This window comes from Dipodomys merriami, unplaced genomic scaffold, assembly GCF_024711535.1.
Source record: "Dipodomys merriami isolate MVZ:Mamm:240054 unplaced genomic scaffold, mDipMer1.0.p SCAF_783, whole genome shotgun sequence".
NCBI lineage: Eukaryota > Metazoa > Chordata > Mammalia > Rodentia > Heteromyidae > Dipodomys > Dipodomys merriami.
This window is the reverse complement of record NW_027206383.1, coordinates 282,501-306,329: the sequence shown is the minus strand read 5'-3', so window position 1 is coordinate 306,329 and position 23,829 is coordinate 282,501. Positions and strand designations below refer to the sequence as shown.

At 48.8% G+C, this 23,829-nt stretch overlaps 2 protein-coding genes across 2 annotated transcripts in view; one reads left to right on the top strand and one right to left on the bottom strand.

The window, feature by feature from the left end:
* LOC138818856 (tubulin-specific chaperone D-like) overlaps window positions 1–23,829 on the top strand; it is a 147,913-nt gene that overhangs the window by 57,947 nt on the left and 66,137 nt on the right. The window lies entirely within an intron of this gene.
* On the bottom strand, window positions 3,374–11,730 carry LOC138818854 (zinc finger protein 750-like). The gene is made up of 3 exons (XM_070009995.1): window positions 11,592–11,730; window positions 4,440–6,034; window positions 3,374–4,303 (listed from the first exon to the last, which is right to left on the bottom strand). Exons 2-3 carry the CDS (start codon window positions 5,870–5,872, stop codon window positions 3,586–3,588), a joined length of 2,151 nt encoding a protein of 716 aa, XP_069866096.1. The 5' UTR covers window positions 5,873–6,034; window positions 11,592–11,730; the 3' UTR covers window positions 3,374–3,585.

The window sequence follows — 23,829 nt, the reverse complement described above, 5'->3', positions numbered from 1 at the left end:
AGATAAGAGTCTCATGGACTTTCCTGCCTGGGCTGGCTTTCAACCATATATTATTGATATTCTGAACTTGCTCAGATGGTACTCTCTTGGTTTTCTTTAGCTATAAAAGCACTGTTTAAGGCAGTTGACTTAATGTAGTAAGTCTAATGTCTAGACTGCCTCAGACTGTACTTTTCTGTTTCTTTGAATACATTGTAACTTTCTATTGGTTGAAAGTGGAGCATTTTGAGCATTATTGTGGGGAGCTCCAGAAACCAGACCCCCTGGGCATTTGCTTTGGTGGCATGCTGAGGCCTGTGTTGCCCACTGTCTCTCGGTTTTCCAGACTGTGTACTGACCATGTTTTGTATTTGGTCACTTACATCTGTTCTGTATCCCAGATATGACCTGATGGGAGTTTGGCTGATATATCTCATTCTTTGTTGAACATCCCTTGGTTGCTGTAAGTCAGTACTGCAAAAGCTGACCCTGTCGGTTTTGGCCAGCTTAGTGGTTTTTTGGTAGAGGGAGATTTTCAGAGTGCCCACTTTGCTACGTTCTGTGATAGCACCCAACAACGAACATTTGTGTGATGTGGCATCTGTTTGGGTCTTTGAGGAGCAGATGCCAAGATTAAATGTGGAAGGGTTTTGTGAAGAAGCAGCCTGTGAGAAAGATGGGGAGAGGAGCAAGAAGGCTGGAGAGCCCTGTCTGGCCAAAGTTGTGCATGCATGGGAGAGGAGGGCCAGATTGAGCACAAACTCTGACCCTAACTGCAGGCTGAGTACGCCCTGGGTGGTGGGGCAGCGCTGCATGCTCTGCCAGGCAAGAGATGCTAGCTGCTGAGGTCCCTCTGGTGACACTCGGTGAGCTTCCCCCTGGTCCTCGGAGTGCCGGGAGCTGACAGAGTATTGAGTGCATAGTGATGACCCTTTTCTTCCCGTGTGAGACTTTGGGTCCTGATATGGAGCATGGTGCTTGAAGAATTGTTCTACTTTTTTTTTTTTTTAATTTAATTAAATTAATTTATTTTTTTGGGTCTGCTTGTGGGGCCTGAACTCTGGGCCTGGGCGCTGTCCCTCAGCTCTTCAGCTCAAGGCTAGCGCTCTACCACTTGAGCCACAGCGCCACTTCCGGCTTTTTTCTTTTTGCTTATGTGGTGCTGAGGAATCGAACCCAGGGCCTCATGCATGCAAGGCAAGCGCTCTGCCACCGAGCCACCTTCCCAGCTCCTTGTTCTACTTTCTGTAGGTACTTATTATTAGGAAGTGTCTGTGTGTGGGGGAAGAATGTGGTATCACATATTGGTGCATATAAAAAGCATTGGTGCTTATAAAAAATTCAAGGCAGGTCAGCAACTATTGTGTACTTGTTGAGATTTGCATCATGGACTTGTGAAGTTTGGGTGAGTGGTAAGTGGTGGTTTGAAAGGCACCACAGACTGCCTGGTTCTCCAAGACTCATCTTTGGGTGTAGTTTGCAGCAGTGGCATTTCAGGTGTTCCTTAAAAGAGTTGTGACAAGCACTACATCCCTCATTTGAATTTTTTTTTTTTTTTTTCCAGTTGTGGGGCCTGAACTCTGGGCCTGGGCGCTGTCCTTCAGCTCTTCAGCTTAAAGCTATCGCTCTACCACTTGAGCCACAGCGCCCCTTCTGTTTTTTTCTGCTTATGTGGTGCTGAGGAATCGAACTCAGGTCCTCATGCATGCAAGGCAAGCGCTCTACCACTGAGCTACCTTCCCAGCCCTGGCATTTGAATTTTAAGTAAATTCTACCAGTTTCAAAGTGTGTTGTGCTGTCTCTGTTACAACTCTAGGATTAGAACTCTTAGGTTGCCTTTTTGTAATGGTGAGGGGACACAGGGATCACAGGGTCCTTGTTCACTACCCTCCATCAAAATTTTCACAGACATTTTTCCCCTCACAGCAGTTTGACCTTTGTTCTTCCTGAATCCATCTTTTTGCTACATTTCCCAGAGAATTTTGGTCTGGGCGTGACCTACTCTGTGTGTAGGGATCTCTTAACTATTCCCTGTTTATATCTTCACAAAGTAGTGCTTGAGAGTGGAGACTTCACTTCTCAAATCCCATAGCAACAAGGTGCAGCCTACTTAAGTTTGCCTAGATAGAATTTGAAAAATGAATTGCTCAACAAGACTGGTTTTACTGGGAACACGCTGGTGAGTGCTGCTTTTACTTGCAAAGGTGAGGTTTGTATCAACCCTACTTTCTTTCATTTTCATCTTCAGCTCTTAGTGGTAAGATGCCTGTTCATATTAAATAAGCAACTGGGGATGGCAGCAGTTTTGTTTTAGCAATGGTCATTGCAGGTACTTTTGCATGTTTACTCCAGATTGTCATCTGCTGTTAGCAGACAACTTCATTGGGACCTCCTCTGTATTGCAGCTACTGAGGAACTGAGAGCTGTTGGCAGGACAAGATTTATCATGTAATCACACAGAATTCCCCTGCGCAGTGCCTACAACTTGGTTGTAATGTAGGGTCTCGGGTGACTGGCCATGAACTGTAGGAGATGAGAATGGAGAGTATCCCCGCTCCCGAGATCTAGCAAGGCAGGGTTCTTGAGACTTTTCTCTGAAACCTCCAAGGCTCAGGACCCCTGAATGGTCTTTGAGGGACCCTGGGGGCAAAGGTTTGTATGCACCTGTTCTTGATTCTTCACACTCACAGATAGAAACTCACATACATATGTACTTTCTTAGTTTAATTGCTGCTGTCTTAGCAGTTCACTGTTTTTCAGTGAGTTTTATGGCAAAATACTCTAAAGGATCCCGCAAATTTATATTTGTCTTCATCTTGTGTGTCATTAAAATTCACATGAGTTTATTGGAAAATTAGCAACATGTACATCATTGTAGGGATGAGGCCAGGTGAATCAGAAAATTCACTGTGACATCATAAGCAAATGGAGTAAGTTGCTCATACCTTTACCACATTTTTTCCTTGGTGGAAATAAATTACTTCTATAAGCAGTCTACTGATGCTTGTTTAGTCAGAACAATCACAATACTTGATAATGTTGAAAGTGATGTTTCTGGTATTTCCCCAGTAATTGTTATTTATTTCAAAACGTGTAGCTAGACTTAATAGAAAAACAGTTGACACAGTTAAAATGGTTTGTTATACAGTTAAAGTATTAAAAGACCCTCCTGTAAGGTAGCGTGCAGAGCAGAGCCGCCTGCTGGTTTTGTACATTTCACAAATATGGAAGCCAGGCTTTTCACTTATCTCTTGTGAGCCCTTCTTACGCTTTTATAACTGGAAAACACCTTTTAACATTCATGTTTAACATTTACAAAAATGGAATTGAATTACTCGATTACGCTTTTTCTTTTGCCCACCCTGTCCTTTTCCTCCCTCCCTCCCGTCCACCTTCCCTTCTCCCTCCCTCTCTCCTTCCTTCTTCCTTCCTTCCTAACTGCACTTGTAAGAATTGGGTGAAAAGCGAAGGTTCAGTTAGGCACATACCTCTTCTAGTGCTTTTGAGTTTGGGGCCAGGTTGGGCAGCACAGCAAGACCCTGTCTGACAAAAATACAAGGAGAAGGTGCTGCTTGAGCCCCGGGGTGAGGGTGTTCGTGGGCAGCCTCAGGACACCCGGGTCCTTCTGCGCAGAGTGAGCACTCTTGGGGCTGCGTCATTTGGCTTGGGCTTCTTAGCTCCTGCCTGGGCTTTTCCTGTATCCCTTTGACTTGTCCTCTTTTGACCTTTGGGCTTGGGCTCACACTGAGTCCCCTGGCTCTCTGTGGAACTCAGAGTGGGCATGTCTTGGCAGGCAGACTCCTGGGCTGTGGCCTCCCCACAGCCCACCCCGATATTCCCTGGGCTGTAGGCCGCCAGTTGACAGAGGGCCACGGCTGCAGTTTGCTTCTGCTCCTCACTGCTGTCTACTACACGTGCACCCGGGGTCATCTCGCTGGGGGCCTCCTCGTGCTGGGTCTCTGCCTGGCTTGGGTCATCCTCAGACCCCTTTTCCTCAGTCTTTGGAAGAGCGGCAGTGGCAGCAGCTGCTGTCCCTTGCGGTGGGCTGCAGAGGGCAGGCCTCGGAGCCCATGTGTTGCAGGGGTCCTTCACGGAGAGATTGAGGGGCAGGTCCTGCAGTGCTGAGAAGCCCAGGTGGTCTGCCTGGGCACTGCCTGTGTACATGGGTCCGTGAGAGGCTATCGGTGTTGTTGCTTCTGACTTTTTGGAGAGGTTGAGGGGGCTTATCCTGGAACTATCCTCTGGGCTGCTGGGCGGGGCCTCTGCATGGGGAGAGGTGCTGCCCGTTTGAGTCGGAGAGTCCCTGTCCGTGGCTTGGAGGAGGCTGGAAGAAGTCAGAAAAAGCTTTAGTGAGGACTTGGGAAGCAGCCACATAAAGCACTCCGAGTAAGTGTGAACGTGGCTAGATGCCCCAAGCCTAAAACAATACAGCAGAGGTTTAGAAAATGACCCACTCTTACCTTTTTGGAGACTCTGCCTCGTGTGTAGGAGGCCGGGAAGGAGGATGTTCTTCACTCTTCAGGACGGGTCTGAAGGCTGTGGGGCACGGCTCTGGCTGTGCAAGCCCCCCCGGGGTCCCTGTAGGGGGGGCTTTGGCGGAGAGGTCCCACAGCCCCTCGCACGTCTGACTTGTCTGTGTGAAGTTGGTGGGGCTTGGCCTTCCTGGGGAACCTGTGGCTGCACTACCTGCACGGGGGCTCATTTTGGCCCCTTCCCCTTCCGTGTCCCTCTGCCCATCTTTGGAAGTGTCTTTCGCCTTGGAAATGGAACTTTCCTTCTCAAAGTCTGTGGGCTTTTTGTGTGGATTTGAAAGGTTTAACTCAGAAGGACTTGAAGATGGGTAGGCCAGCGTAGGTTCTTCAAAGAGACGAGCGCTCTGATCTCGTGTGATGCCAGTGACAGGTGGGAGCCTGAGACCATAGGAGGAAAATGCAGACTCTGGCCTATAAAATCCGTAAGGAATCGGTAGGTTGGAGTGGTACTGCTGGAGCAGCCTGTAGTGCTCATAGGTTGATGGAGGGGGATTCAAGTGTTTGGGGATGGGCCCTGGGTGAGGCAGGAAGCGTCTCTGGTCATGGGGCCCGTAGACAGGGAGCAGGGCAGTGTCACACTCAGGTGTGTTCCCAGCTAGCAGGTAGGGGGAGTAGATGGCAGCCAGCCCGTGCTCTGTGTAGAAGGGAGGGGGGTATTCTGGGATTGCTGGGTGCACATAGGGGGGGATGGCACTGAACCCCTTTGTAGATGGGATTTTATGTGGGAACTCGGGTGGGAGGAAGGGGGAGCCAGCTTTCCAGGGGTAGCTAGGCGTGTGAAACGCAGACTTGGTGTGGAAAGAGCTGGCTTTGGTGGTAGGATTGGTTAGTGCCAGCACTTCGGGAGCCTCTGTGTCTTCTGGCCCCCTAAGTCTGTGTTCTCCAACTGGAACAAACGCTGAAGGCCGAGCCCCACTGTCCAGGCTGGGCTGGGTGCCGAGGACAGTGTCAGGAGCCTTTTCCTTCTGGAGGACTGGCTTCTGCAGACACTTGTGTGCTCCCCGAGCCCCAAGTTCCAGATTCTCCTTGGTGTCTTCCTTGCTGAAGCCCTGTGGGGGCTTTGGCTCCAAGCTGGAGAGTCCGTTTGTGAGGGACTTGTTAGAGGCCAGCTTTGTAGTGGGCTCTGGCTGGTGGGTCTGCTTAGGGTCCAGCGAGTTAGACTTGGGGCACTTGGGCACACGATCTTGCTCTGACACTAAAGTGATGGAGTTCTTACAGAGACCATACTTCATGTGATTGAAGAGGTGTGACTTCTCATTGCATGTGAAGGGACACTGGAAGCATTTGTACTTGAAAGGTTTTCCTGGGGGTCGAGGGATGTAGTGTGGCTTTTTTGGTTTTCGTTCCTTCAGGAGACTCATTGCCCTCTGTGTTTGGACTCTGGTCTGTTCACTAGGGTGGCGACTGCTGGCTCTTCAGCGAGATGTGGTGACTTCTGAGGAAGTTCACTCTGTCTTCCCTCTGTTTCTGAGTCCTTTGCTTTGAAGCCGTCTGAGGAGGGCCCCCTCTTGTGCTGCCCAGGGCTGCAAAGGTGGACAGAGGGAGGTGGGTGTTAGGTGAGTGGGTGAGAGGGTTGCGCCTTCCCCGCAGGGACAGTTGTAGTAGAGCATCAGAGCAGGTGATGCCTGCAACCTCTCTGGTTTGCTCTACCAGCTGCCAACATCCTGAAATGTTTTCTGCTTTCTCAAGAATTCCCTGGGGCTAAGGGTGTAGTGATGTATGAAAGTTTAGTGTCAATTCTGAGAATATCTGAAATTCTTCAAGTTTTGGGGGCCCGAATCTGGACCTTCCCTGTATCTGTTTCTTTTTTCTTTTTCTTTTTTTGTCAGTCATGGGTTTGAACTCCAGGCCTGGGCGCTGTCCCTCAGCTCTTCAGCTCAAGACTAGACTTGAGCCACAGCGCCCACTTCAGACTTTTTCTGCTTATGTGGTGCTGAGGAATCGAACCCAGGGTCTCATGCATGCAAGGCAAGCACTCTACCACTGAGCCACCTTCCCAGCCCTCTCTGTATCTGTTTCTATGGGGTTTCTGGGCAGGGTCCTGTCTTGGGGCCATCAGCTAACTTCTCTGGGGGGACCTTCATAGGAGTTGCGAGGTTTCACCCCTTGTAAAGTGTGTGTGTGAGTGTGGCAGCTCTGCCTTCTTAACCTTGTTGCTGGTATATTCTTATGTGATACTTAAAAATCAGGAATGTTTAGATGTGGGACCGTATCCTACCACTTTCTAAACCAAAAATAAAAAGCTAACTTTTATCACTAAGTTGTTTTTTTTATTTCTTGTTTGCCATTTTGTGTTGGGGATGCAACCTCGGGTTTTATGCATACTAGGCAAGTTCTCTACCACCGAGCCACTCACCTAGGCCTAGTAAGGAGCGTTTATGTGGGCTCAGTATAAATAAAAATGCTGTGTTCAGATGACTTAACACAGTTTGCAGTACAAGTCCCTGAGTGACTTTCTGTCTTGTCCACCACCTGTCTCATCTGTGAGTTGGGATAAGCTCACAGGCCTGCCCTGCCCTTTCCTGGATATGCCCCTATGCAGCCAAGTTAAGCCTGTGTAGCCTCTGTGCTCTGGGGGCCAGAGGGAATGATGCCTGGGTAGAGGAGCGCTCATGTTTTCTCCCCAACCCCAAGTGTCCCTTAGAGGCTGCCAGCCTCCTCTCACACACTGCCTCCTAACCAGCACATACAGCAGCTACTGGCCTAGAAGCCCAAGTGACGGAGTGGGTGGGGCCTGGCCCACCGGTGAGGAATCCAGGCCAGACATCTTGATTTGTGTTGCAAATACTTAAAAAAAATTAACCGCTTTTAACAGTCAAAGGTCAGTGGAAATGATTTAGGAAAAGTGTTTGCAGCTGTAAAACTGAGCATGTGAGATGTAGTGTAAAGCAGCACTTTACTTGGGGTGGTCAGATGTCTACCTGGAAACCAGCTCTTTAGGAACAGAAATGGCATGGGAGTCTCAGGTATCACAGCAGTGGGCGCAGTACACGCCGGCTGAAGGAACGTTCCTCCAGTTGTTAGAAAATTGATTTGATTTGGTTTCTCTCCTGATCGATTGTTTCTTGAAAACATTAGCCGGGCGGTGGCTCAAGCCTGTGATCTTAGCTGCTTGGGAGGTGGAGGTCAGGGATTGTGATTTGAGGCTAGCCTGGGCATAAAGGTTTGAGACCCCATCTCAACCAGTGGTTGGGCACAGTGGCATGTTGCTATCCCTAGCAGCACAGGGAGGCCCACGTAGGAGAGAAATGGCGCAGGGGAGTAAAGCCAGAGCCAGCCTTGAACACAGTGGCGGCACAGAGGGGCTGGAGGCGTGACCCAGGAACTGTTCCTGCCTGGTGGGTGAGAGGCCTGGCCCTCAGGACTGCCCAGACCAACTCCAGACAACCATGCACACTGCCATCCCAGCAAGCACTTGGGAGGCTGAGGGGTAATCGAGAGTTCAAGGCTGCATCGAAGGACCCTGTTCCAAACAACAAGGAACCCAGAGGAGCTATGATGCCTTCCCTAAGCTAGTAGAGCAGAGGGTTCAAGGACTGATCCCTAAAGCTATCCGCTGAGAGGCTCAGCAGAGCACTAAGAGTGAAGCAGGGATTTTGGATGAGAAGCAAAACGCTGGAAATGGAGCTGAGCAAAAAACAAAACAAAACAAATTCAACAATTCAGGGACAGCACCCAGGCCCTGAGTTCAAGCCCCCCCCCCACGTGTGCGCACACACACCAGGCCCTGAGTTCAAGTCCCCCCCACGTGCACACACACACACGCACACACACACACGCACACACACACACACACACACACACACACACACACACACACACGCGCGCACGCACACACACACACACGCGCGCGCACACACACACACACACACACACACACACACACACACACGTCTCGGTTGCCCCATGGTGGGAGAGGCCGGGCCCTGAGCTTTCTTTGGGGTGTGGGGCGGGGGTGGTCTGCCCGGACTCCTGCTGTGTCCTGCTATGGAAGCTGTAAGGTACCCTGTCCAAGGGGGCAAAGTAAATGTGTGATCATAGCTTTATGACTCTCTTTTCCTTTCTTCCTAAAACAAAAGACGTGAGGTAATTCTGTGCAGGCTCAGCCTGTGCCGAGGGGCGTATCTGCCCTGGGTGGTGAGTGTGCAGTCTCTCCGCCTGTCAGGGAACCAGGAGAGCCTGGTTCTAGTCTATGAGGGTGGCTGGGTAAGTCAGTTGGGCTTGTGCGGGCATGCTCCTTATACTCCTGATTCTGAAGGCGTGAGAACCTCTGCAAGTCAGGTTCCCATGGCTGTGTAGGGTATGTCATGGCACAGATCTGAGAGTGGTGATTTCATCACTCGCTGGAAGCACTCTGATCAAAATGATGACAGAGCTGTGTCCTGGTGATACCGAGGGTGGAAGCAGACATGGAACCACACACACTGAAAGGCTCAGAAAGTCCCTCAGGAAGCAAGAAGATGATGGGGCTTCCGAGCAACACTGCTGAATGCTGCTGGTGCTTTTGGACTAAAGAAATTAGCATGCCACAGTGGCCACCGACACACACTGGAGCCTCCAAGCTTGAAAACATGCAGAATGCAGTTGCCAAAGATGAATCTTGGGAATAACTGTTCTTTAGCAGCCCACGCTGCTTTCAGTCAGATGTGGCTAGCTGAAGCCTTGATCTGAGCTCTTGGCGTGTGTGTTTCTGGCTGCAAGACTTTGGGCAGTCTGGGTAGGGCACCCTCTGTGCTTCCTGTGCCCGGGTCCTTAGGTGAGAGTTTTGCTCTAGGATTTATTGCTTGAAAGGAATGTCATAAAAATGGGAGTCCTGGATGCAGCAGTTTTAGTAACTTGGGGTAAATTGACCTCTCCCAATTGCATAATTGCCAATTAAAGCCAGGAAATCAGCTGCTGTGAGGCAGGTGTTAGGCGGTGTAGCTTACTTGTCTATAAAACGGCTGCTGTGGTGGTGAAGTGGGATAAAATGGATGCTTTTGTAAGCTTTTAAATGATGATGTCAGCTGTTGAGCTCTCCGTCCTACTCCAGAGGTTTACAAGGATGGAGAAACCCACCTACAGCCATACAGCAGCTAGGTGAATACATTTGTGAGCAGAGGCTTGAAGCAGTCCTGTTTGGTCAGTTTATAACTGCTGGACTTTGTACTCTTTGGCAGTTACGGGTGTAAAATATTCCAGAAAGAGCACATTGTTGCCAAAACAATGAAACCTAGAACTTTGCTTACAGTAGGTTTGGATTTGCATTCAGAGGTAAAGTGAGGAAGGGGTGTGGCTGAGGGTCCCTTTCCTAGGGGTGGGATTGTGAGTGCACTCCTGGAGAGCTGTGGGAGCGTTGAGTGCTGGAGTCCCTTCCATGAGCGCTTCTGTGAGAATGGCAGTGCCAGTGTGTTAGGAGAGGGACCCCAGCAGGTCCTGTAGCAGGTGCGTCCAGCCTTCCCCTCTTCCCCTCACAGCTCCTTACTTGGGCGTGAGCTGATGTGGCCTGTCTGTGTTTCTTCTGCCTGCCAAGGGCAGCTCTTTTCCCATGTACACCTCCCTTGGTGGCTCAGCTCTGACCTTCCTCTCTGAACCCTTGGACTACAGTGTAGACAAGGTCTGAACAAAGCGCATGTGATCAGTGGGGTGCACAGGGTCATTGAGCTTCTGCCCCATTTCCCTGCTGACACACAGAGGCCGCCTATGTGGCTTTAGTATCTCGTCAAGCTGCTTGACTTTGCCTGTGGAAAGGGCCCTGGGCCTAGAGCTCTCTCCCTGCCCACAGTGCCGTGAGCAGCCTGTGGTTTCAGTTGGCTACAAGGTCTGTTTGTCTTGTCTGCTGCAGGTCCCTGATTGTGGACACTGCAGGTAGCTGCCAGTTGTTTGGGCAACAGTGAGTACTTGGCGTGTTTAAAAAGTTCCTGAGGAGTTTGAACTTGGGAAAGAAGACAAGAAAGACAGTATTTTACGAGACCTCTGACAGTACGCCATGGGGGTAATTACAGCTTGGCTTTGTGGGGCAGCCCTGGCAGGCCAGGTATCTAAGCCTGTCCTGCGTATCCACCTGCAAGCTAGGGCAGTGCAGTGCTGTGTGTCCAGCTGTCTGGCACCGAGCCTGGCAGGTGGAACATCTTGAAGGGCATGGTATAATTACCACACTGTGATGTGGCGTTATTGCGCCATTCGAGGGCATGCCACGGTCCTCTACCCACCGGCTGTCGCAAGAACAAGATTTGTGAGTTTTACTCCAGTTGAGCTTCTGAGCGACGGCCGCCACTCCCTCCCAGACTTTCTGTTCTTTAAGATGAAGGTAGACTTCAGGACAGACATGACCTAGCCAGGAGGTATCTTCTGTAGTAAGTTTGGAAGAAAGGATCCAGAAAACAGCCAGGTGCTCTGCCGTGTCAGCCCAGTACACACACAGTGCTGGAGGGTCTGAGTGCCCGGCTTGGCCTGTTGCCCCTGATCCCAGCTTGCCTCATTTGTTCTTCATAGACCAGCCTTAAACCCTGGAGTGCCTTGGTTCATGTGAGTGACACGGATGCCAACAAAACAGTGTAGACAATTCTACCTAAGTGAAATCTGACCTGGTCAGACTTTGCCAATGATCGGGTCAATAATTACTTTCACACAGAGTTATGAGAACTTTCATAGAAAGGAAAACCACCCTTTGATTGTATTGGCCTTAGCAATTAAATGAAAACCTTGTTGGTAAAAATTTTGCTTTTGAAAGATGTCAAAATTGTACTTAAACTTCAAAGTTTAAAAAATTAGATTAGAAGTTAAGCCAGCAGGGAACAATTAAGCAGTAATGAAAATCTATTTTGATTTACCTTTCATGAATTTTATGGCAGAAGGAAGAACTCAATTTCTAAATAGGCTTATTCGTATTCTTAGTATTTAAGTGTCAGCTCCATTAGGAGTTTTGTAATCGTGGTCTGTATCCCCACAGTGCACCTGCTAGGTCCTGAGTAATCCTCAGAGCACAGAGCAGGGCAGAGAGACACACCAGCAAGCATTCATCAAGCTAGATACTTTAAAATATTACCAGTGTAGTTTTGAAACAAAACTCAAATCTAAGAAGAAATTGTAAGCACTTACCAGAGGTGGGTAGTGCGGGCTACAGCGTCTGGGGCTGGCTGCCGAGGCTGAGGAGCAGGAGGTGTTCTCACGCCGGCTCACTGGCTGGGTGAAACTGGAGCCGGCTGTTCCAGTGGGAGGGATTTAAGTGTAGGAGTTGAGCCCTCAGGGCGTAGAGATGCACCTGATATTCCTCCGCCCGCAGCTACGATTCATGTGTTTGCACCCACTGAGCTCGGTGCAGCCTCACGGAGACGGGACCTGGTGATCTGGGCGCCAGCGCTGTGGCTGTGTGAGAGCCATGTTGGTGCCGTCCGGACAGGAAAGGGTTAAAGGGCCAGGTGTGTCCTCGCCAGGGTGCAGGTCCCGGCGAGGGTCCTGCTCGGATAGCTGACACAGGGTAGACTCCGGTGAGCGAGCCTAGGGTGGATGCCCCGTGGCAGGCAAACAGGCTTATTCTGAAGTAAGTTTCTTCCCCTCCACTCTGACAGCGTCCCTCATGGTGTCTTCATTGTGAGGGGCAGCCAGACGTCTTTCCACCTGTGTGCCTTTCGATCTTACCATGGCTCGCAAGCGTCTCTGCTGAGGTCCCCTGAGAGCTGAGCTGGCAGGGCGGGAGCCAGCCTCTCGCCTGTCACAGGAGCCTGTTCCTGCGTGCTGGGGCCTGCGTCGGCTGTGGGGCCGGGGCGCGTGTGCGCCCGCGCGCGCGCGCGCGCTGTCAGGACGGTTACACTGCACACCACCACACACCCTCTTTAAAAAATAATTCAGATACTTCACTTGGGGTCATTTTGTTCTCTCTCCGACTGCTTGCTCATTTATTCTGAGGCCCTGACCTGGTGTGTAGTGTCGGTTTGGGGACGGGAGAAGGAGGTGAGGAGGTGCTAGCACAAGGACAGGCTCCATATAGCAGACATGCTGTTCTTTCTTTTCTCCCCTTCATTTAAGACTTAAGATTTTAACTTGGCTTTACCTTTATATTTAATTCTTACTTTTTTTCAGTTAACTTTTGTTTCAATCAGATATCTATATAATTTAAAAAGTAAAAAATAGTTCCATAGTCCTTTCACAAGGACAGCGTTGCTGTGCGATTCCTCTTATCTGCCTTCGGCTCCGTGGCTTGAGACGTCTGCTGTTCGTTTCAGGTCGCTGTGGTCTTGGGGCAGGGGTTGTGGCAGAGCTCCATGGGTGATGCGCTTTCCCCTCGCATGTGGCTAATCAAGGGTACAGATAGTCACCCCCTACCTGCACGCTGCTCCAGTGTGGCTTGTATCAGAGGACACCCCCAAGAGCGGGCTGACTTAGGACAGCTCGAGACTCCTAGAGAGCAGAGTGGAAGGTTCTGGTCTCTGAAAGGACAGGCCATTTTGTTCGTGCTTTGCTGAGCAGCCACAGCTAGCTGGAGAGCCCGGGTATCTGTGTCCCAGTCCCACGGTGTGCTCCCACGCACTTCATGACCTTTTCTCAGCTGAGGATTTGGTATTTGCCATTGGATTCCAGGGAGTCTTAGTCAGTCTCCAGGTCTCACCCCCTCCCCACGCTGCACTCCCGTCTCAGGTGTTTTCTGTTGGTTTGGAGCCCTGCTCCCTTCTCCCTGGTTTAGGCCTTGCTTTGTTGTTTCATAGGGTGCCACGCTGCCCTCTCGCCCTTGCTCAGAGGACCTTCCTCGGTCCTCCCACCCTACAGCCAATGTGGACATCATACACCCAGCACTCGAGCGCTGTCAACGGTAATGCTGTTAGTTTACGGTGCTTCCTCAGCGACTCGAGCCCTGACTGTTCACAGGGCACCGCCTTGCCACCTGCCCCAGCCCAGAGCCATCCGGCGCAGCCTGATGGATTCCAACGCGGATTCAGGATAGGCTGTGAATGACGATCCCTGGTTCTTGATGTGTAACTCGTTCTTGTCTGCATATGCTTTTCTTTCTCCTCTGCATTCTGTTTCCTTAGCTTTGTTTTCAGGCACTTCTGTTAAGTGGCTCCTTTTCATAGTCAGCAGCTCTCATTTCCTAGAGTTCTGAGTGGTCTTGTTTTGATATCTGATTCTTGTCTCTCTTAGATAATGATAGTTTTTGGCTGGGGCAGGGTAGGTATTGAACCCGTTGCATTGCTTGTGGCACTTTCCTGTTTCCACCGAGCCCTGCCCGCCATTCCGACCTCATCTGGGGCCACATCTAGGGGGCCAACTATGTCTCCCAAGGGGGCTTCTCTGTGGTGTTCCTTTGTAGATCCTGAGTTCTTGGGCCTTTTGGAGACTGTGTTGTTTAAGAGAGTTTGGGGCAGTTTTCACAAACTTCAAGCTTCCTAATCATTCCTGATGATGCTTCCCTGTTCTTCACCCTGTAGCTTATGTCATATGAAGGCAAGTTTTTTTTGTTGTTTCAAGTGTGAAGTTCCATCCCTTAGGTTGGTGTTCAGTCTTCTGTATTACCTAGAACTTTTTTTTTTTTTTTTTTTTTTTTGGGTCCGGTCGTGGGGCCTGAACTCTGGGCCTGGGCGCTGTCCCTCAGCTCTTCAGCTCAAGGCTAGCGCTCTACCACTTGAGCCACAGTGCCACTTCCGGCTTTTTTCTTTTTGCTTATGTGGTGCTGAGGAATCAAACCCAGGGCCTCATGCATGCAAGGCAAGAGCTCTACCACTGAGCCACGTTCCCAGCCCCTACCTAGAAGTCTTGTAATGAAGTTTCTGGCAAGGAAGGTCAAATCTTAGGAGGAGAAATGGGAGTAGTAACCATTATTCACTGAACCTCTTTTGGTCAGGGACCCTGTCTAGTGCCAGCTACATTGGTCCCCTGCTCACAGAACAGGTCATGCAGACTCAGAAAAGCACAGAGAAATAAACTGGATAGAACCGAGTCTGGAGGGTGACTGTCTCATCTGTCCTGTAATACAGAGATGCCTGAAGGTGCTGACTCGAGGAGCTTTGAGGCAGTGGCCATCCTTTGTTTGGCAGCTTCTCGTTGACCTGGGACAGGGTGCTGCTGGGTTTGCATGGCAGTGTTAGCCCACCGGCTGCATCAGGACGTTGCTTCCCGGGCCAGACCTGAATCTGTCTGCAGGACGCTCCCATACTAGAGGGGGCGGAGGGTCAGCAGTGTGGCCAGACCTGAATCTGTCTGCAGGACGCTCCCATACTAGAGGGGGCGGAGGGTCAGCAGTGTGGCCAGACCTGAATCTGTCTGCAGGACGCTCCCATACTAGAGGGGGCGGAGGGTCAGCAGTGTGGCCAGACCTGAATCTGTCTGCAGGACGCTCCCATACTAGAGGGGGCGGAGGGTCAGCAGTGTGGCCAGACTTGGCTACAGGTACTTCTCCATTTCATGACTCGCTCTGTTTCTCCAGTCTCTTCAGCAGCAGCACTCTTTTACCTGTTTTGTGTGCTTAGTGTTTTGTTTCTGTGCTTCGTGGCCATCTTTCCATCTATGAGAGGCCAGAGAATGCTTTTCTTTCATGTAAGATCAGACACTTTACCTAGAAACCTTTTAATAAAGAGACTTCATCTCAACCAGTGGCTGGGCATGGTGGTGTGTGTCTTATCATCCCAAAGTGGAATGACTATACAAATAGCCCAGGGCAGCCTGGGCATAAAGGGAAAGTGAAACCCTATCTCAAAAACATAACCAACACTAGCTGGGTGCTGGTGGTTCATGCCTGTAATCCTAGCTACTCAGGAGGCTGAGATCTGAGGATCACGGTTCAAAGCCAGCCCTGGCAGGAAAGTCTGTGAGACTCTTATCTCCAATTAACCACCAGAAAACCAGAAGTGGCGCTGTGGCTCAAGTGGTAGAGCTCTCGCATTGAGCTGAAGAGCTGGGGGACAGCGCCCAGGCCCAGAGTTCAAGTCCCATGACCAACAAAACAACAACAAACACCCACCTCCACCCCCTACATAACCAAACACATAACCAGCACAAAAAGAGTTTGTGTAGTGGTCAGGTGGTAGAGAGCCTGCCCAGGAAACGTGAGGCCCTGAGTACAAGGCATAGAGCCTGTCTGGCAAGTACGAGCCCTGAATACAAATTCGTCTCACCAAAAAAATAAAAGGCCTGAGAATCTGACCCAGACCGGAGTTCTGTGTCTGGCCTGGCAGTGCTACTCCGAGGGCCATGGGCTCTTAATTTCTTTCTACTGGGAATGGTTGTAGTGGAAGACTTAGGATAGTGAGTTATTTCCCTGAGTTCCCCATGACATTCTCGGTTGGGTCCAGGGGCCCCTTTCTTCCCTTGCCTCTTTTCCTCTGATTACATCGTCTCTTAGGAACTTCTGTGACCCCACTTTTCCTTCCCTGCCTGATTTTACCCTTTGCTGAATTCTGGTATTGAGGGTGCGCTTGCTGGAGGCCACAAATCTGTATGGTTGGAGCCCTGTCTGCACTGAGGACAGCTCTTCTCCGTGGTCTGGAGACTTCCTTTAGACCAGGATCTGGCCCTAGGTGCTACTCTTGCTTCACTTGCAGCTGCCAGCCAGGCCCGGAGCAGCAGCCCAGGGGCAAGTCCTGCTGTTCTGCAGACACACCTGCCCAGAGCCTCTGCAGGCCCAGCGGGCTGCTGGCCAAGACAGAGGCAGGCCACGTCCCTCCCAACCTGCACGCTTTGCCTTAGAACTCCTGCAGGAGCCAGCTAGCTGGCCCCAGGCTTGTCCAGGCCAGGGAGGCCTGCATCCTGCCCTTCAGCCCTTGGGGTCCTCCCTTGCCAGACAGAGTCCTGGGCGCTGTCTAGCCTGGTTTCTCGTTTTAAACAAAGTCTGAGACTAACTAGTGGACTCATGTTTTGTTTTGTCAGCTAGTTTAGTGATTCATAAAAGTAAAACTGGAGTTACCTTGGCAGTTCTAGTAGGATAAGAGCAAAGTGTGTGAGAAAATTTGGGGAAAGTTTTATTAGTGGACATTTATGAAGGACTTCATGTGTAAGGCCATTACTGAAGTATGTGTGTATGCATCCATTCAGATGATGAGCTGTTTGAGTTCCTGTGACTCTGGAGCTAATAATATTCTGCTGGATGTTCCTTTTTCCTGCCAAGGTCTCTCCCAGTCTGTCTGTCTTGGGGTGGCTGGTGTGATGGCTTGGTGGCTGCAACCAGAGCCTGCTCTGTGGGCAGCCTTTGCAAGGTACATGCTTTTCTGACAGTTGAAGAAAGTTCTGGCGTGGTAGTGGTTTGAGTCCTCAGGGTGAGAGTGGGTGGAGGCTTTTTGCTTCTGCTTGTGTAGCTAGGCCCAGGTTCTTCCCGTCGCTCCCGCTGCTGCTTGCCACCTCTGCTCTGTGTCCGAAGGGAAACCTGGAGCCTGGAGGAGCAGTCCACTTTGTCTTTTGGTGGGAAAATCAGTTCAGGTTTGGGAACTTGGGCCAAGTCGTGAGCATCCCCACTGTTTTCCCTGCCTGCCTCCTGTCTGGCATAGCCGTGGACACTGGGCAGCAGGGCCTTTGTCTTGCTTAGAGTTTCCTCCAGAAGCAGTTTCAGCTCTTGGCCCCACTGATGAACTTAAACTGAACAGGGACAAGGTAAATGTTGGCATTTAGATTTTTTGTTTTTCCCCTTATGCTACCAATAACACCAGTGATGAGAAACATGATAAGAATAACCGTGAATAGACAGAAACATATGGGAAAGGAGTCAAGAATTTAATGATTGCTGCTAAGTCCTTTTCTCAACACCTGATTGCGGCTTCTTCACTGCTTGTCATTTACTTGGTCTTTACGCAGCTTGATCTTCAAGGCCATGCTTTCTTTTTGGCTGTGTTTTGAGCCCATCAATTTCTATTCAATTGTAACAGGTGTCTTTTAGTCTTATGGTTCCAGATACTCATTTTGGTCTGTTTCCTTTTCCCTTCTTACCCTAAGTTCATGTCGGGTTCTGAAAATACGAATCATGTTTTATTGAACACATGCTAGGTCTGGGCATTACTGTGAGCATTCGGATCCACTGTGACTCCTCTGGTTACCCCAGAGAAGAGAAGGGAGCCACAGGCTCAGGGTCAGCACTCCCAGCCGCCTCCTCTCTGCACTTAACAGGGTGCACCAGATGTGCACCAGTGCCCAGGGCACTTTGCCTCTTGTCAGCTTAGCCCTGTGGGGACATCCCTGCCTGGTCCAGGAAGAGGTTTGCACACAATTAGAGGTCGGCGTGAATCAGCAGCTGCTGAGGAAGTTCTGGGGAGGATCTTGCCAGCTCACTGCAGTGCCCACACCGTCCTTGGTATGGACTGGTCGCTCAGCCATGACCGTGTCATCTCTGTGCAACGTATATGTGGTGCTGGAGGCCACCCCTGACTGACAGATGCAGGTGCCAGAGACTATAAAAACCAAAGTTAATAAGGCTACAGAGATAAATGGACAGATCTGATGTTCTCCTGAGAGCTGAAATACCTCTTGCCATTACTGATCAGCTAATTTACAAAACACTGGATATACACATACACATACGGTATTCTATATAATGTGTATATGCACACAAATATAATGTAACAGTCAAATATATAATACAAATATACAATTAATACGATGTTTTATATTTGAACAGCAGAACTACAGGTTTGATTCCATGGATTTATATGGAACCCTATATTTTCTTAGACACAAAGGAATCTTAAAAAGATTGTGCGTTCATAGACATAAAACAAGTCTTGAGAAATTGAGTAGGCATGTCCTCAGACCACAAAGCAATACCTTTAACAGGTAAAGCATGAAAATTCATTTGAAAAATGATTGGTTTGGAATTGGCAGTTTATTGGTTTAAAAATAGCTCAGAAATAAGCTTTTTCGTGGACCCTGAAGATCATGCACTGTGTACCTGAATAATTATGTTGGTCAAATTTTAGAGTTCTTTTTGCCGAACACAAGACATCATTATTCTTAGACATTATTTCTGAGTCAGTGTTTAGACTTTATGCATGCAGCATTTCTTTCATTCACTTCTGTTTTGACTCTCAGAACTTGTTTCTGTTGGCTTTTTAGTTAAGGTGTGTTGGTAGCAAGCCAGCTCTGTCCTTATTTGGACATTCTTTTTGGCCTTGTTCTTGGGGGCAGCTATCTCTTGGCCCTGTTTCTGCACAAGGGGCATGTGCTGTTGGTGTACTTGTTCAGGATGGGAGCTGTTGCTTCTCTGGGACCATGCTAGGGTTTTTCTCATGCTTTTGGAATTTTGCAGTTTGACTTAACGTGTTGAGATGTGGGTTTCCTTTTCTGTGTCTTGCTTTATATACCTATGTTTCCTGTATCTCACATATCTTTCTATAAAATTCTCCATAATTAACTCTTTGGAGGTCTCTTTTTTTCTGTTTTCTCTCCTGGGACCTGACTTAAGCCTTTGTCAGCCTTGTACTTTTAGGCCTTTTCCTTTCACATTCTTTCCCTTTGGACTTGCATTTTCTACAATTTCTTCAGTTTCTTTGTCTTCACCAGGTTTTCTTTCTTCTGTCAAAGCCAGACATTGTGTTTTAAATGTAAATAATTATGTATATGTGTATTATATATCAGACTTATATATACTAGGTATTTTATGGATATTTAAATATACTTAAAAATTATGTAGTCATTTCTAGTATCTCATTTGTAACTTAATTTAACTTTTATCTTTAATTGGTTAAAACATTTAGGTAGATTTGGGGCTGGGAAGGTGGCTCAGTGGTAGAGTGCTTGCCTTGCATGCATGAGGCCCTGGGTTCGATTCCTCAGCACCACATAAGCAAAAAGAAAAAAAGCCAGAAGTGGCGCTGTGGCTCAAGTGGTAGAGTGCTAGCCTTGAGCTGAAGAGCTGAGGGACAGTGCCCAGGCCCAGAGTTCAGGCCCCACGACCGGACCCCCCAAAAAACAACAAAAAACAAAAAACATTCATGTAGATTTTTACCAAATTGCTGAGCCCCTTGTTCAGTTAAATCAGGACTTCATGGGTTTGTTTTCTGATTCCCCTGCCACCTTGTTCCATGCGGTCTTTTTGACCGACATGGCATGATACTCAAGTTGGGAACATTTCTGTCTTGGTTAACAGAATTCCCCTGGCTGGTGGCTCAAAACAGACACTGAGGGCTGGGAAGGTGGCTCAGTGGTAGAGCGCCTGCCTTGCATGCCTGAGGCCCTGGGTTCGATTCCTCAGCACCACGTAAGCAAAATGAAAAAAGCTGGAAGTGGCACTGTGGCTCAAGTGGTAGAGCTCTAGCCTTGAGCTGAAGAGCTGAGGGACAGCGCCCAGGCCCAGAGTTCAGGCCCCACAACCGGACCCAAAAAGAAAACAACAACAACAAAACAAGACACTGATCCTTCGGTCCAAACGAGTACAGGACCATGGCAAAGCACGGCACCACGGGAGCTTTTTCTCATGAGTCCTCTTGTATCAGGAAGAAGGAGTTCTTTGTGGTTGCTCTGGGCATTCATGCCCTTCCCAAACACTCTCTCAGAGGTCCCACCTACTAATGCCTTAGAAGGGGTAGGAAGCCCCGCCTCACGGGGTAGGATTTCTATGTGAGTTCTTGGGGAGGGGGACACAGTTATTTATACTTCCTTATTTATCCTGCCTGGTTCTGACTGTCACTCACCTTCCTTACACCTTTGCTGGCTGTCTGCATCCTGGACACCCCCGCACGCCCACCCTGCCGGCACTGTAGCTGCTGACCTTGCTTGTGCCTGCTGAGTCCTCAGGGCTGAGTTGTCAGACAGGGCAGGGAAAGGAGTTTGCTCTTAAAGAACCATTCCTTATTGTGCCCTTTAAAAACTGATGTGAAATTTCACACATTTAACCACTAGTCACTTTAAAGTGAAGAATTCGGTGACACAGGGACATGCACAGTTTGTCCCATCCACAAGAAGACCCTGCTTGTCCTTCCTTCACACTGACAACGACCAGTCTGTTTTTTGTCTCTATAAATTCACTTATTCTGGAAATTTCCTACAAGTGGAATCTTTACTATGTGATCTTTCCTTTTTCTTAGTGACCTTTTGGCTCTGGCTTCTTTCACTGAGCGTGATGATTTCAAAGTGCACCCATGTTTCAGAACTTCATTCCTTCTTAAGAATAAATACCATTGCCTTGTACAGATGTATATATAGATTGCATAGTACGTTTGGATTCATCTCATCTTTGGCTGCGGTGGACGTTTGCTTCCAGTCTTGTGAGGTCACGTGGCAGTCCTCTGTCCACCTGGAGGAGCCCTCAGGCTGCGTTCTACCGCACCGTCTCCCAGCAGCAGCGGACTGGGCTGCATCCTTCCATGTTGGTTTCCATTTCTAAAACATTGTGCCAGCCTAGTGGACATGAGGGAATCTCTTTACAAATATTAAAAAATACTATCTTTAAGTAGTTGTGCAAAGGAGGTGCCGTTTAACAAAGCATCCTGGTCATTCTGACCCCACTTCTGTGTACTCCGTCCCTTGTTTGTCTTGATTCTGTGCAGTATTCCATGAATTCCTGACTGCATTTTCCTTACCTTCCCATCTACTTTCATTCATCTACCCCTCCCCATAGCCCTACCACCTTCTTGCATATAGCCATTTCCTACTGCTTATTTTGTTGGGTTTTAACCTAGTCTTTCTAAAAAGTTATACTATTTGATCTCTCCATAGAGTCTATTATACTTAAGTTAATTCATTTGTAACCACTTGCATTCCACTTAACCTGTTTACTTACAGATTTTTTTTTTGTTTGTTGTTGGTCTTGGGACCTGAACTCTGGGCCTGGGCGCTGTCCCTCAGCTCTTCAGCTCAAGGCTAGCACTCTACCACTTGAGCCACAGCGCCACTTCTGGCTTTTTCTGCTTATGTGGTGCTGAGGAATGGAATTCAGGGCTTCATGCATGCGAGGCAAGCGCTCTATCACTGAGCCACCTTCCCAGCCCTTACTTACAGATTTATAGGCACATTCTGTCTACACAATCAGGGAAACCATGCAACTTCTGTTTCTCTGGGTCTGGCTTCACTTAATATAATTTTTCACAAGTCTTTCCACTTCCTTACAAATGGTACAATATTATTTCTAATGGATGAGTAAAATTCCCTTGTGCATTTATGTCGTATTTTCTTGGTCCATTCATCTGAGCTGCCTCCATTTTTGGGTATGGTGAATAATGCTCCAGTGAACATGGGTTGTGCTGGTGGCTTTACTGTAGCCTTGTTTGTATTCTATTAAATAAAGGCCCAGGAGAGGAATTGCTGGCTCATTGAGGCAGTTACAGTTTATGGCTAGGTTTTGAGGAACCTTCATACTGCTTTTCAGAACGGCTGAACAAGTGTACATTCTCACCAGCAGTGTGTTTAAGGTCTTCTGGCTGCATCCTTACCAGCATTTGTTGTTTTCTTGATAATGGCCATTCTAACTGGGGTGAAGTGGAATCTCAGTGTGTGAAAGAGCATCTTGATGGATGTATGTTTGATTTGTGTTTCCCTTAATGACTAATACTGTTGAGTATCTTTGCATGTACTTATTGGCCATTTGTATATCTCTTTGGAAAGATGTCTCTTCAAGAGATTTTTTTTTTTTTTTTTTAGACTGGTTGTGATAGGGCACACCTGTAATCTCAGCACTCAGGAGGCTGATACAGGAAGATCATGAGTTTCAGACTAGCAGCCTGTATTAGATATTGAGACTTTTCTTTAAAAAACAAAAACAAAAACAAAAAAAACATCAAACAGCCGGATGCCGGTGGCTCATGCCTGTCATCCTAGCTACTCTGGAAGCTGAGATCTGAGGATCGCGGTTCAAAGCCAGCCTGGGCAGGAAATGCTGTGAAACTCTTTATCTCCGATAAACCACCAGAAAACTGGAAGTGACGCTGTAGCTCAAGTGGTAGAGCACTAGCCTTGAGCTGAAGAGCTGAGGGACAGCGCCCAGGCCCAGAGTTCAAGCCCCATGACCAAAAAAAAAAAAAAAAAAAAAAAAAATCAAGCAAAAAATAGTTATTTAAAGGCATTTATACTTAGTCCTTTTATTGTTGCATTGCAGAAGTATTTCTTCTCCTCCTGAATGCTGAGATTACAGGTGTGTGCCACCATGCTCCCAAAATTGTAAAAGTTCTTAATGTGTAGCATGGATAACTCTAGCTAGATAATTCTAGCTGGGTAAATGATCTGAAAATATTTTCTATTCTCCTGTTGGGCTTCTTATTCCCTTGACAACATCTTTATAATCCCTTGTGTTCTTCCTCCCTCCCTCCCTAGTATTAGGGTTTAAATTCAGCTCCCTTGGTTTGTGTACTTGGCTTTGCACTTGAGCCATGCCCCTAGATTTGCGTTTTGCAAATCTAGCCTCCTGAATAGCTATAGTTGCAGGGATGAGCCACGGACTAGCTTCTGTTATGCCTTATGGGGCTGGGGTCCAGGTCCCGCTGTGCAGAGGCTCCTGCACAGCCCCAGCCATGTCCTCACCCCTGCCTCCATCTGCAGTTCATTGGAACGGGACTCTGGATGGCGAGGGGGTTTTACTGCTGTGTCCCTGCAGCGGGGATATGTTTTGTAGGAGCATATGACTGAACCATTGTGGCCAAGAAGTGGCTGTGTGTGGCCAGATAAGATGCAGTCCCCCAAGGACCTGCCCCACTGGGCTGGGTCCGCCAGCTGGGTTCTGCTTCCTACCCTTCCCTCTACCCCAATAATAGTCTCAAATTATGAAACACGGGGGAGTGGGGGGTGCAAGTCAGGGGTCCTCAGGAGTCTGAGGCTAGAGGATTGTGAGTTTGAGGCCAACCTGGGCTACACAGCAAGACTTTATCTCAAAAAAGCAAAAATGAAGCAAAGACTTTGACCCACAACGAATGTATTAGGTTAATTAATTATTTGGTTATTACATTGTTGGAGTCAGAGCTCTCATGGTCTTGGTTGGGTCGCTGTCTGGGGACCAAGACTTCACCATGGAAGCATTTTGGAGAGGGGTGCCCCTCCGCAGTCTCATGGGAAGCGCTGCCCTGAGCAGCACGCAGGCGACTGCACGGGGGGAGGAGCTGCGTTGCTGTGAGCATGGGCTGGAGTCCGGGTGTGAATCTCACTGGAAGTACAGTGATAGAAGTTCAGGATTGTGAATAGGCAACTAAATGTCATTCAGAACTGGTGGCCAGGGCTGACCTCCAGGACGTTGGTGGTGGAGAGAGTCTGAGGCCTACCGGGAGCCGTGTCAGACACACTAGGAAGGCGATTTAGGGATTGCTGTGCCACCTGTCCATGACCACGAGTGACCCAAGATGATAGACACACACTGTGTTTGGGAGAGAACCTCAGCAGCCACTTAAAGACAGGTATCAGGCTTGTCATTAGTACCACACAGAGAATGTGTCACCGTGTCAGG

Excerpts from the sequence above, each read along its gene's own strand:
- LOC138818854 (XM_070009995.1), bottom strand. The coding sequence starts at position 5,872 with ATGAGTCTCCTGAAGGAACGAAAACCAAAAAAGCCACACTACATCCCT. Across the intron at positions 4,304-4,439 it reads GAGGCAGAGTCTCCAAAAAG|CCTCCTCCAAGCCACGGACA; the intron begins GTAAGAGTGGGT and ends GACTTCTTCCAG.